Genomic DNA, 12,655 nt, shown 5'->3' with positions numbered 1-12,655 from the left:
CACATGTAAATCCGCCTCCCACTACTATCCAACAGAGGACACAAGCGCCCTGCTTCGCATTTCATTATTTATCATTATGTAACACTGAGGTTAATTTATTTAGACATGAAAAGGGTGATTATAATGTGAATTCCTAGCATTTCAATGTTACAAAAACACAACAAAATATGTGACATCGGTCACATATTTGATTCAAACACCAAATTATTAAATGGCATTGTTTCCTGTGACGTAATCTGGGTCATTAAAAATACATCAATTTCTATGCTGCTTATCCTCATTAGGGTCGCTGGAGTATGCTGGAGCCTATTCCAGCTGACTTTGGGTGAGAGGCCGGGTACACCCTGGACTGATTGCCAGCCAATCACAGGGCACATATAGACAAACAACCATTCACACTCACATTCATACCTATGGACAATTTGGAATTCGCCAATTAACCTAGCATGTTTATAAAACATTTAAAATATCTGTTACATACAGTCTCCAAATTATCCATTGGTATGAATGTGAGTGTGAATGGTTGTTTGTCTATATGTGCCCTGTGATTGGCTGGCGGCTAGTCCAGGGTGTACCCCGCCTCTCACCTGGAGACAGCTGGGATAGGCTCCAGCACCCCCCGTGACCCTCGTGAGGAAAAAGCGGTAGAAAATGAATGAATGTTACATACAGTATAGCGCTCCACAATTTGGCCAAAAGTGACTGAGATTAGCCCATCGTACAAAAACCCATGGGGGGGCCCACAAATGTCCTTCATAGTCAGACTGTATTTCATGTTTGAGTCAGTAGCAGTCCACTATAACCTCTTGACCTCCGTCTATGTCCGTGCCTCTGTGAGCTGCACGGGTGCTCAGGATGTCCTGCAGCAGAGACAGGAAGGAGTTGTGAACGTGGTCACTGCTTTGGCTCAGAAGAACCAAACAATCATCTAAGCCCAGAGACGTCAACACCTTGCACACACTAACACGCTGGCCCTCATCTTCCTCACTAGACGTCCTCTTGAGCATCTGTCTGATCTCTTTCCCCCAGTCACATTTAGGCAGCTCGCAGGACACGCTGGGCGCCATGGCAGTCCTCTCATCAGTGGTCCCCGCCAACAGGGGGCAGACTGTGTCTCTGATGGTTATCAGGAGGCGACTAGCCTTCAGTCCAACAGGTCGATCACAGTCAACCAGACCGCTTAACAACGCAGAGATGACGCCTTGATCCACTAAAAAACCTAACGCAGAGTCTAAAGTGGCATCCTGTCCATTAGTGCGTGTGTGAAGTGCATATGCTTGTTCAGGAAATGCGGCGTAAGGGTGTCCGCTGCCACACTTCCAGTAACCCGGGTGGCCTGAAAGGGTAGTGTCAAGCAGCAGCTCAGCCAGTTCCAAAGTGTTGAGCTTGACCTCCCAGTCCAGATCCATGCTGCCTCGCGATAGGACGGTGCGCACAGAGTCCAATAGAAGACGGGATGGTGACAAAGATGGTGAGGAGCATGAGGAGAACCAAGAAATGAAGCACTGAACTACAGCACGCCTGGCAAAGCCTTCGGGGTCTTCTCTGAGAATGTTTAGCAGCTGGCTCATGATGTCGACCTGAAGGGACAAAGAGATTGGGAGTGAGCTGTGATGGAGCGGAGGATGATATATATTTTCATATTTTTAACACACTATCAAATTATTAACTATATTAATCAATTTACAACTATGTGCCAACCTGGTCCTGCTGCAGCGGTGCCTCCTGCTGAAAGTTGGGTGCAAGAGTCCCTGCCAATGCAGAAATGGCGCTGGCTCTCACGTAGCTCTCAGGATCCTGCAGTGCCGCCTTGAGGAGGGGAGTAGTACTGCATGCACTCAGCAGGTCTTCAGAGGCTGATTTCAGGGAGAGGACACTGCCAAGCTGCGCCAAAAACTCCACGCTTGAGTCTCTTACCTCCCAGCGTGGGTCACATACACGCTTCTTTACTGTCATCATAACATCTAAAATAAATAGATAAAAGGAGATAATTCATTAATAATCCAGTAAATGCTTGTATATAATATATTGCTAAGTGTACTTACAGCATTTGAGCCCTACCTTCACTGAGCTGCTGTGAAATTGATCTGAGGTCCGTGCAAAGATGAATCCATTGTATTAAGGCCTTGTAGGATTTATGCAGAACCTAAGAAACAAACACACAAACTGTTCTTAAAAACAACTTACTTCCTTTCAGATAAAGATGCTTTTATTTTGTGGATCATATAAAAAAAAACTCACAGTGGGATCCGAATCAGGGTTCCTCATATAGAGTATCAGAACTTGGAACACCTCTTTCATTGTGTTGTTAGCCCCTGAAACAAACACCACAAAAATGAACATGTAAATGTAATCAATTTTGCCACCTTGATGATCTCCAAGACCTTTGAGAAAAGACTCTGTGGTCTGCCGAGACAAAAGTTTAACTTTCTGGAAGGTGTGTGTACATCCGGTGCGAAAGTAACGCCACATTTCGGAAACAAAACATCATAGCAACAGTAAAATACAGTGGTAGTAGTGTGATGGTCTGGGGCTTTTTTGCTGCTTTAGGACCTGGAAGACTTGCTGTGATAAATGGAACCATGAATTCTGTTGTCTAGCAAAATAATCTGAAGCAGAAGGTCCAGCCATCTGTTCATGACCTCACGCTGAAACCGACTTTGGTTCTGCAGCAGTAACTCTGAATGGCTGAAGAAAAACAAAACAAAAACATTGGAGCAGGACGCTACCCTGCACACAGGCATCTCTATAGGCTGCAGTAGTCCAAGTCACAGATGATTTGTGATCAGCATATGCTTTTTTTTTTGGAAATCATCCGATACTGATTGGTGCCCGATCAATTGCAACATCCCTACTATTTAGTATTGTGGTTGTGGTTTCAAGTGGAGCATCATATTTATATAAAGTATTCCATATTAGGTGTCAGGTGTCAAATAAACTTTGCGTATATGTCGATATGAAGGAAAAAGTGTTCAGTTTAGAAGGACGAATAATCACCTGGGCTGCTGCTGAGGGAAGCCAGAGCCTCTAATGCGCATTTTTGAACTTTTCCACTGGCAACGATACACCTGAAAGCCTCATCACTACAGCCATCGGGGGACGAGATGTCACCATTGCATCGTCTTAGCAATGACACAACAGCAAGGACGATTAAAGTCGTGGGACATGGGAGGACATCTGGAGGCTGCGGGACAAGAAGACTTTACAATCTTCAAAGTAGAGTTTTTAACATTATTAGAGCAATCTAGGCATGGACTGAAACCTCTATAGTTACCTTTGCAATTGTATTACCCAACATGGTAGAAAAAATAATAGAAAATAAGACATAAATAAGACTTGTGCGTGTTGCAATAAATGTGTTCCAGACATGTGCAGGACAGGAAGTGACATCTGGGTTTCAAAGTTTAGCATGGAGTGTATTATGGCCACAACAGTAGTCCATGTTATTGTTATGATTACATAGTGACGACTCACCATGAGCGCAATTTGCGGTGCGTTTCTCAGGCAGACACAGACCGTGGAGATGAATGAGGTTTTACTCTTCAGTTGAGCCGAAATTAATATGCGATGGCGGTCTTCTGCAGGAACTGAAAATATTGTTAGTTAATAAAAAAGATGACATACCAATTGTATTGTGTCTGTATTCTCAGGTTATAAAAGTTAGGGTACCTAAATATGACCGTACCTGTGCCCAGAAGGGAGTTGCCAGTACAAATGTCAATCGGCATCAGGAGGATTTTCACTGCCTGGGTTGTGTTGACAGGATCACTGGATAGGCAAACATAATGAGGCCATACTTTTTCAGGAGCTATTGTAAACCACATACTTGTACAGTACATGCAGAGATAGACACAAATGAAGAAAAACACAAACATAAATTTGTGAACTATTCAACTGGTGACTCCAAATTGTCCATAGGTATGAATGTGAATGTTTGTTTGTCCATATGTGCCCTGTGATTGGCTGGCGACCAGTCCAGGGTGTACCCCCGCCTGTCATCTGAAGACAGCTGGGATAGGCTCGCGGGCCTCGTGAGGATAAGCGGTATTGAAAATGGATGCATGGATGGATAATGTAGCATTTATTATCTCTTTAACTGCAGCGAGTACCAGGTGACCATTTTGGGTACGATGGTCATTCATTGTAGGAAAGTTTTTTTCATAATTATATAAAATAACATCATACTTCAATTCAATCCCACCCTCGACCATCTCTGTGCGGAGTTTGCATGTTCTCCCCTTGTACTTGTGGGAACTACAGTATGTCATTAATATTTCCTTAAATAGTTTTACTAAACACAGAAATGAAACCATTTACAGAGTTTGGAGTGTTAAGTACAAAAGCAAAGATGTCTCACTGGTGGTCTCGATGGAGAAACGCAGCCGCAGCGTGAACGAGGTCAGCGGGTTTGTTGACATTCAACATGAAGGACAGAAGACGTGTGCCTTCCTCAATGTCAGAGCTGATGACAAAAAAAACACAAGATTGTGAGACAGATGCTCCAGTTAACACCTCTATTCATGAGTCTCTTATTTAAAAAAAAAAAAAAACAAGGTTGTGTGGATGTAGGCAACCTCCTGTGCCCCTTTTTTTCTCTTTTTTGTTTTGGTAAATAAACATCCAGGCTATAATTGAAGCATTTTGATACACAGACGCTCTAATATACCTGTATACTGCCATAATGACGTCCATGAGAGCTGCCGTGAGTTGACTGTAGCCCACCTCCACCAGTTCCTCCAGGGAACCTGCAACCGCCTTGAGCAGCTGGTCCCGAAGAGGAGTAACAGCCCGGTCCAGGATCAGAGCCAGGAGCTTAAGGACTTGCAGAGTACGGGGTACATGTGTGCAGTCTTTGGGTACCAGGGACTCTTTTATGTAGTCTAAGGTTTGCCAGACAACATCTGTGTATTGTGTATCTTCTTTATCGGTCATGTTACTTAATGAAGGTGAGGAAGGCTGAAAAGTGAGCAGGATGTGGGCCAGCAATTGGCTGGCTGCTGAAGCAACAAATAGACTTGCATCTGTCTGGAGTTTTAGGAGGGGCGTGATGGAACCTAGATTGAAAAAAAGAACAGTGGTGCAATAGTTCTTCTATATGTATCGTGTTGTTATTCAGGAGTACCTGACAGCACAAAGAAACAAAGTGCCTTTGGGTGCAGTATCATCCTCCTTAAACCCTGAATCCAGCCAATGCGAATACAGGGATCGCCCCAGAGTCCAGCATCCTGCCAGTGCTGAATGTTAAAAGAGACATCCAGCAACAAGCGCTCCTGCTGAAAAAAACAAACATTGCTGATAATATGTGCAATCCAGCAAGGCAGATTTCAGTCAGGTATAAAAACAACCTGCAAGGCCCTGAAGCCATCGTCTGTGGCTGCCATCAGGCCGCTGAGCTTGAGAGCGAAGGAGAGGATACTGGGGTCACAAGTGGTGTTGTTGGTCACAGTGGAGATGAAGTCAAGCAGACACGGGCAGCTCTCCGGAAGTGACACGCCTTAATAGTAACATTTAATATATTGAAAATATAAAAATCCTTCAAATCCTGTATTATGTTCTTTTTATATTTCTCAAGTGTACCTAATGTTGTGACCTGTGTGCTTTATTCGAATTACCAGTGTGCTACCACAATAGGAATTTGACTCCGGTCAACATTTTTTATGTTAAAAAATATATCCAGTTTGGTTACGCATAAAGTAATAAAAGCAAGGCTAACCACTCTCGGAGAGCCCCGTGAGCCGATCCAGAAGTTTCTCCAGGCTAGTGTCATCGGGCAAAGGCTTGTCGCAGTCCGCAAGTAGTGCACACACGCTGGGCAGCAGCAACATACACTCACTATCCATGCTCATATGTGGACTGTTCATTTACTAATAGTTGAAAGTAAAGACAACATAACAGCCTAATTATGTGATAGTGGAATATATGAGCTGACTTTGACAACAAAGTTGTCCTTTCTAATTGTTCTCGCGGGAAATCGCTTCATATCTACTGGTGAATTGCTTCCTTTTTGTTCCTGCAGCGTCACACTGGATAGAGTCGCGGTACCCGGCGTTATTTCACTGACTTACAACTACAAGGATAAGGACGAAGCCAACATAATTGTCGTGTACGGTGACCTCCATGTGGTTTACAGCTTTGTTGCATCGCATTCTTACTTCCGGGTTTTCGAATCGCTTCCTGTGCCACATTTTCAGTACGTCGTCCATTTTCACGTAACTGCACATGGTGCCGCACCGGTTGAAGGCCGTCAGTCTCCTAGTTTTTTCTTTACTTTAACTTCACGGTCACGAGAAACCCGTCTGACAAAGCTGTTAAATGCAAGACACGGTGGATATGGTGGATGACCCCGAGTATGAAGAAGAGGAGCCCTCCTTCAGCGACCCGGAGGACTTCGAGGATGACGTCGAAGATGAGGGTGAGTGCAAGCAGGAAAAACGCCGGCTTTATGGCCTGCTGCTAGCTTAACGAGCTGCATTGTAAGGGGGAACAAATACCGGCGGTGGCTCAGAGACGAGAAAGCCAGCCAACCCGACCCTATTGGTACAATATATCACCACAGTTCTACATTGTGTTTAACACATCTTATACTTGTTATTAATACCGAATGACTTAATATAGAATGACTTACAAGCCGGCTGCGTATGGTAGAACGACGCGCCTTGCTTAGACTCACCCATCGTCTCTGCTTTCACTTTTCGTAGCTAAATGTCTCAAACGTTCCTAATTATCGTTAATAGTGATATTGCTATAAAAGAAATAATAACGCTAATTACACACGGTCCGTTCGAAGCAATTGCACACTGTCTATTCGATGTCCTTTACATATTTAAGGCGTGTTTTAAGATATATACTGCAAGGTCAGATTTGCTAATTGTTTGTGCACAATGCAAATCCGGTGTAAATTAAATCAAGAATCATTTTTGTATGTACCGCAGCTACAAATTATGGTTCCTTGTGCATAGATGCCATTCTGATGTTACTTCCAGTATATGTTTAAATGTTTTGCGTATTCTAATGTGACTTTGTCATAGAGCAACATGTACTGAAATCCTTCCAAAACTGCTGCTATCAATTGTAAAGGTGTGAACATGTTTCTTGTCTCACTCAAAGAGCTCCTGGATGACATCCTAAGGGAGAAACCCCAGGAGGCTGACGGCATCGACTCAGTGGTGGTGGTCGACAACGTCCCTCAGGTTGGCCCTGAACGTTTGGAAAAGCTCAAGAACGTCATCCACAAGATTTTCTCCAAATTTGGCAAGATCACCACTGAGTTTTACCCAGACACTGATGGCACAACCAAAGGGTATGATGGTTTTTTTGTAGCTTAATGGTCCAAGAAGAGTAGTGTGTGGAGCCCAGTAAACAGTATCCAGTATGTTTGGCAAGTGTACTACTTCCTCTAGTCACAGAATGTCAGTAATGTGATGGCTTCTTGACACTCTAACTGTTACATTTCATGAAAGGAATACTCAAAATAATTCACAAGAGCAAACTTCATGACTGTCTTAAAATAAAATTGAAAATAATCCACCAAGTCAATTGCAGTAATTCTGCAGTGTGCAAGTGTAGGCCAGCAGGGGCCAGGAGAGGGACGAGAAATTGTGCTGCATTTGAGAGTGTGATACACTCCCTAAATATTCCTTTTCTGTGTAGGTACATCTTCTTGGAGTATGCTTCTCCCACCCAGGCTCTTGAGGCAGTCAAAAATGCAGATGGCTACAAACTGGACAAGCAGCATACATTTAGGGTCAACCTTTTTACTGACTTTGACAAGTAAGTAGTAGTAGTCTTGCGAAAATAAAATGGGATTCTGTTGATGAACGATTCTTCTGTCTTTATTTTGCAGATACATGAACATCAGTGATGAGTGGGAATCTCCAGAGAAGCAGCCTTTCAAAGACTTTGTAAGTGTATATTGAGGTCTGTCTTTGAGCTTATAAATGTGATCACTGCTCTCACCAGTTATTAATAATATCCCCCCACCTTAGATGGTAAACAGGAAAGCTGCTGCATGCCTCTTGTATTTAACCAGTTCAATGAATGAATTGTTAAAAAATATATATGTTTTTTTATATGTCCAGGGCAACATGCGGCATTGGATTGAGGACGCAGACTGTCGGGACCAGTACAGTGTGATTTATGAAGCTGGTGAAAGAACTGCCATATTCTCAAACGATGCCAAGGATCCAGTCATTTCTGAAGAGAGAGCCGTACGTGATTGAACTTTCATACAGTACCATCCTTAAGTAATACAACCGCTTGGCGTTACATATTATTTGTGTTTGATTGCAGCGCTGGACTGAGACTTATGTCCGATGGTCCCCCAAAGGCACCTACCTGGCTACGTTCCATCAACGAGGCATTGCATTGTGGGGGGGAGAGAAGTTCAAGCAGATTCAAAGGTTCAGCCATCAGGGGGTGTCTCTCATCGATTTCTCACCTTGTGAAAGGTAGTCAAAGTTCAACTTGGCAGTGCTAATATCCATGTTGGGAGAATGTGTATTTCATTTAGCATAAGAAGGGCAAAAATATTAGACAATGCTTGCAATGCAGGTCTACCCCACTGCAAACTAACAGCACTGTAATAAACATATACTGTAGCTTATTTCCTCAAATAGAGGCCTGAAATTGACACCTTGCCATATTAAATGCATCTTCTTGATAAATACCTCCCGGAAATGATTACAATATGCAGTATGTGTAAATATGATTCTTAAAATGTATTTACATGAATAATGACCTCACCAACAAATGCCCAATAAACCCCTTACCTCAAGTATGACTTGCGGTTAAGTAAATAAACAGTCGGGACATTATACAAGAGAAATACCCAACAGTGTTTATGGCTCAGTGGTGTTATATTTATTAGGGAACATTGTTTTGACACAGTGCTGGATTTCTTTGTCATTAGCTTATATAAGTGCAAACAATGTGGCTGGGTTTGTGTGTCTCATTGATGTTTAATGTATTATATACGCCTGTATGTCATAAAATGTCTCATACAGAAATAGTGTTGAGTTTATTGAATTCTTTGAATTTTTTTGACTCTGTTTGTGATGTCGGCCAGGTATGTCGTGACCTTCAGTCCACTGATGGACACCAAAGAAGACCCACAGGCCATCATCATCTGGGACATTCTTACCGGACAGAAGAAGAGAGGTTTCCACTGCGAGAGCGCAGCGCACTGGCCCATATTTAAGTGAGTGCTCTACCATATTCATCTGTATGTACCCATTGTTTTTACATTTTCTTGTCCTGTAGAGATTAAAAGTGTTATGATTCCTGACAGATGGAGCCATGATGGCAAGTTCTTTGCCCGGATGACCCCAGACACATTGAGCATCTATGAGACTCCTGTAAGATAACAGAAAAGACCCGTTCATTCATGTAAAGCATAAAAAAGCAACATTAAAATTGTCAATGTGTTGCTTTCAGTCTATGGGCCTGCTTGACAAAAAGAGTCTTAAGATCAGCGGAATCAAGTAAGTGGCATTCATTTGTGCAGTATAATTGGATAGATGCTTTATTCATTTCCAAGGGAAATACTGTGCCTGTGCTCTTTTATGATCAGATTTTGACATATGTTAATATTTGCTTCCCAAGGGACTTCTCTTGGTCTCCAGGTGACAACATCATTGCATTCTGGGTACCCGAGGATAAAAACATCCCAGCCAGAGTGACTCTCATGCAGATGCCCTCCCGTCAAGAGATCCGCGTTCGCAATCTCTTCAATGTGGTTGACTGCAAGCTGCACTGGCAGAGGAATGGAGATTATCTCTGTGTAAAAGTAGACAGGACTCCTAAAGGAACTCAGGTACATTCAGGGATAACAAAAAAAGTAAACAATATTGCTTAAAAAGTCAGAATATTATACATTTTTTTTCCATCATTCCCAGGGTGTGGTCACTAACTTCGAAATCTTCCGAATGAGAGAGAAGCAGGTTCCTGTTGATGTGGTGGAGATGAAGGGTAAGAGAGTAGATGTCTGCATAGTATCTATGCTTTTCAAGGAAATAAAATCATCTGTGTGCTTTGATTCTGTTCTGACAGAGAGCATCATAGCATTTGCATGGGAGCCCAATGGCAGCAAGTTTGCCGTTCTCCACGGAGAGTCACCCAGAATCAACGCCTCCTTCTACCATGTCAAAAACAACGGCAAGATAGACCACATCAGTAAGTGGCGGCACACTTATTCGAACATCTCAACCGTCAACATTGCCACTAAGTATGACTTTTATGGCTTTTACAGAGATGTTTGACAAGCAACAGGCCAACAGCATCTTCTGGAGCCCACAGGGACAGTTCATGGTTCTGGCTGGACTCAGGAGGTCAGTCGTTTTGTGGGTGTATTTGTTTGACATCAGCATGAAAAACCATTGATGAAAAAACTGACACCTCGTATGAGAGCATAGCTCCTGATTTTACTTGTGGTCTGAGGCTCAGTGTACTGTTATGTTTTTTTTTTAATATTTATAACAGTTGTATTTATTTTGTCCTTTGGTTTTCCTATCTAGTATGAATGGAGCACTTGCCTTTGTCGACACATCAGACTGCACCATGATGAACATAGCCGAGCACTACATGGCCTCTGACGTGGAATGGGACCCAACCGGACGCTACGTTGTTACCTCCGTCTCCTGGTGGAGCCACAAGGTGTTGGCAATGTTTTACCAGCCCTTTGATGTCTACCTCCAATCAGCCGTTGTTGTAACTTATCTCATTCTTATCTTCACTTTCTCTTTGTCTTCCAGGTGGACAATGCCTACTGGCTGTGGACATTCCAGGGTCGTCTTCTTCAGAAGAACAACAAGGACCGCTTCTGTCAGCTGCTATGGAGACCCAGGCCACCAACTTTGCTCAGTGGCGACCAAATCAAGGTGGGACTTTGTTAAACAAGTTGTTTTTTGCTCATCACACTTTTATTGTGTATCCATGCATACACAGGTATACTTGCATGCACAGGATGTCGGACGACATAATAGTTGTCCCCCATATTGTTTGTAGTCTATATGAGCCTGTGATGACAAACCAAATCACAAGATTTTCTGACACCTCATATGAGAGCAGCACTGCACCTCCTGATTAACACTGTAATCTGAGGCTCACTCGTGTTTCTGTTGAGAACTAATGATCTTGAGTTATATTGCTGTATAATAATATATGTTCATTGCAGATGATCAAGAAGGATCTGAAGAAATACTCCAAGATCTTTGAGCAGAAGGATCGTCTGAGCCAGTCCAAGGCTTCAAAGGTTAGATGTTATTAAAACCTTTCAAACACTTTAAATGTCGCTTGTATCTTTTTGAGTAGAAACAATTGTACAAGCTGTTTGACGAGTGATGGTCACTTTTAATGTGTGTGAGTAGGAGCTGGTCGACAAACGCAGGGCCATGATGGAAGACTACCGTTGCTACAGGAAGCAGGCCCTGCAGCTCTATCAGGAACAGAAGGACATCCGCCTGGAACTCAGAGGAGGTGCATTTTTGTCGTCTTTTTTTAATGTCTTTTTATTTCCTTTGGAACATCTGTGTGCAGTTTGTATTTTCTCCCTGTTTTGTGACAAGTTCAGACTCATACAAAATCAGCTTTGGTAGGCTCCAGGTTACCTGTGACCCTAATGAGGCCAAGCGCAAAAGAAGATGGATGGATAAATAATTCCAGAGTCCAAATTATTGCCATAATATAATTGATTACTGTACAGAGACCTCTTAAAGTAACATTAACATAGTCGCAATGCGAATTGATGACTTGTTCATACTTTTTTTCCAGGGGTAGACACTGATGAGCTGGACAGCAACGTGGATGACTGGGAGGAGGAGACCATTGAATTTTTTATCAACGAAGAAATCATTCCCATCGGAGATCTGTAGTCCCCAACGCAGGTAACACACACAATCATTATGATCAATTTTGTTTCATATTAAAAGTATATTTATTTGAGATTCCTATGTTTGGGGTCTTGCATACTCCTCGCTTCACGGGGTCCACCTTTTGGGGTTGCTCACTAATAAAGGCTTAAGAAGAACTCGAGAATGAGTTAATTCAAACATTGACAGGCCATCTTTTTACCCCCCCCCTCACACAGTCCATCTGTTCTTGTGTGGAAGAAGAAAAGAAGAAGCATCATTGATTGGAGAAGGACAACAACCACACAGTGAATTTTGGGGTTCAGTCACGAGCGTCAATATTCACCCTCAGTGACATCATCAGAACACACCTTGCAGATCAACAGCCAAGGGACGCCAGATCTCATCAGCCACCCAATTTTTCTTCCTCTCGCGGAACTTTGATATTTAGTAATACCGCCTTCCTGTTGCCTGTTGTTCTCGCAAAAAAAAAAAAATTGGAGTGCCGGGACAATTTGAATTCTTCCAGGAGTCGTTCCTAACCTGGCCACATCATGCTTGCGTGTTTTTGGCGTGCAGCGCAGAGTGCCATAGCAAATGGGAGTGGTGGTGCTGTGACTAAACATGTAGCCTTGTTAGTGAATGTGCTGATGTGGCGTTATCGTGGCCTGTATCCTCCTCCTTTCAGACTACACTTTCACACAGGGAGGGGGTGTGCAGTGGGAATAACTAATAAACAGTCAAATGTGATACCAGCGGGCTTTGGCTGAGTCTTCATTAATACTGTCTTGAGTCCTAACTACTAAAGTCTG

General features: G+C 43.0%; 2 protein-coding genes and 1 non-coding gene across 3 annotated transcripts; 2 read left to right on the top strand and 1 right to left on the bottom strand.

The window, feature by feature from the left end:
* Nucleotides 1-610: 610 nt before the first annotated feature.
* Nucleotides 611-6,390, bottom strand: brat1 (BRCA1-associated ATM activator 1). Its single transcript, XM_058066015.2, has 12 exons — nt 5,714-6,390; nt 5,346-5,494; nt 5,123-5,273; nt 4,667-5,054; nt 4,358-4,462; nt 3,686-3,768; nt 3,475-3,587; nt 2,998-3,184; nt 2,242-2,315; nt 2,062-2,146; nt 1,702-1,964; nt 611-1,580 (listed from the first exon to the last, which is right to left on the bottom strand). Exons 1-12 carry the CDS (start codon nt 5,859-5,861, stop codon nt 783-785), a joined length of 2,544 nt encoding a protein of 847 aa, XP_057921998.2. The 5' UTR covers nt 5,862-6,390; the 3' UTR covers nt 611-782.
* eif3ba (eukaryotic translation initiation factor 3, subunit Ba) lies at nt 6,185-12,593 on the top strand. Its single transcript, XM_058066059.2, has 19 exons — nt 6,185-6,412; nt 7,108-7,300; nt 7,651-7,770; nt 7,844-7,901; nt 8,079-8,207; nt 8,290-8,447; nt 9,065-9,196; nt 9,287-9,353; nt 9,433-9,479; nt 9,601-9,811; nt 9,894-9,966; nt 10,048-10,170; nt 10,247-10,325; nt 10,512-10,650; nt 10,749-10,874; nt 11,171-11,248; nt 11,364-11,472; nt 11,767-11,879; nt 12,083-12,593. The coding sequence occupies exons 1-18, from the start codon at nt 6,313-6,315 to the stop codon at nt 11,865-11,867; spliced, it is 2,043 nt and encodes a 680-aa protein (XP_057922042.1). The 5' UTR covers nt 6,185-6,312; the 3' UTR covers nt 11,868-11,879; nt 12,083-12,593.
* On the top strand, nt 11,010-11,101 carry LOC131101759 (small nucleolar RNA SNORD60). The gene has a single exon (XR_009119299.2). It is a non-coding gene; the product is annotated as a small nucleolar RNA SNORD60 (small nucleolar RNA).
* Nucleotides 12,594-12,655: the final 62 nt, after the last annotated feature.

This window comes from Doryrhamphus excisus, linkage group LG9 (assembly GCF_037039965.1).
Source record: "Doryrhamphus excisus strain RoL-2023G ecotype Guam linkage group LG9, RoL_Dexc_Guam_v1.1, whole genome shotgun sequence".
Taxonomy (NCBI): domain Eukaryota; kingdom Metazoa; phylum Chordata; class Actinopteri; order Syngnathiformes; family Syngnathidae; genus Doryrhamphus; species Doryrhamphus excisus.
Note: the sequence above shows the minus strand (reverse complement) of the source record. Positions and strands in the feature narration are given on the sequence as shown.

Bases quoted from the DNA above. Each gene is read 5' to 3' on its own strand.
- brat1 (XM_058066015.2), bottom strand. From the start codon at position 5,861: ATGAACAGTCCACATATGAGCATGGATAGTGAGTGTATGTTGCTGCTG. The intron at 5,055-5,122 runs GTACTCCTGAAT...TTTTCAATCTAG, and splicing joins TTGTTTCTTTGTGCTGTCAG to GTTCCATCACGCCCCTCCTA. The intron at 2,316-2,997 runs GTGATTATTCGT...TGTTTGTTTCAG, and splicing joins TTCCCTCAGCAGCAGCCCAG to GGGCTAACAACACAATGAAA.
- eif3ba (XM_058066059.2), top strand. From the start codon at position 6,313: ATGCAAGACACGGTGGATATGGTGGATGACCCCGAGTATGAAGAAGAG. The intron at 7,902-8,078 runs GTAAGTGTATAT...TTATATGTCCAG, and splicing joins AGCAGCCTTTCAAAGACTTT to GGCAACATGCGGCATTGGAT. The intron at 9,197-9,286 runs GTGAGTGCTCTA...GATTCCTGACAG, and splicing joins GCGCACTGGCCCATATTTAA to ATGGAGCCATGATGGCAAGT.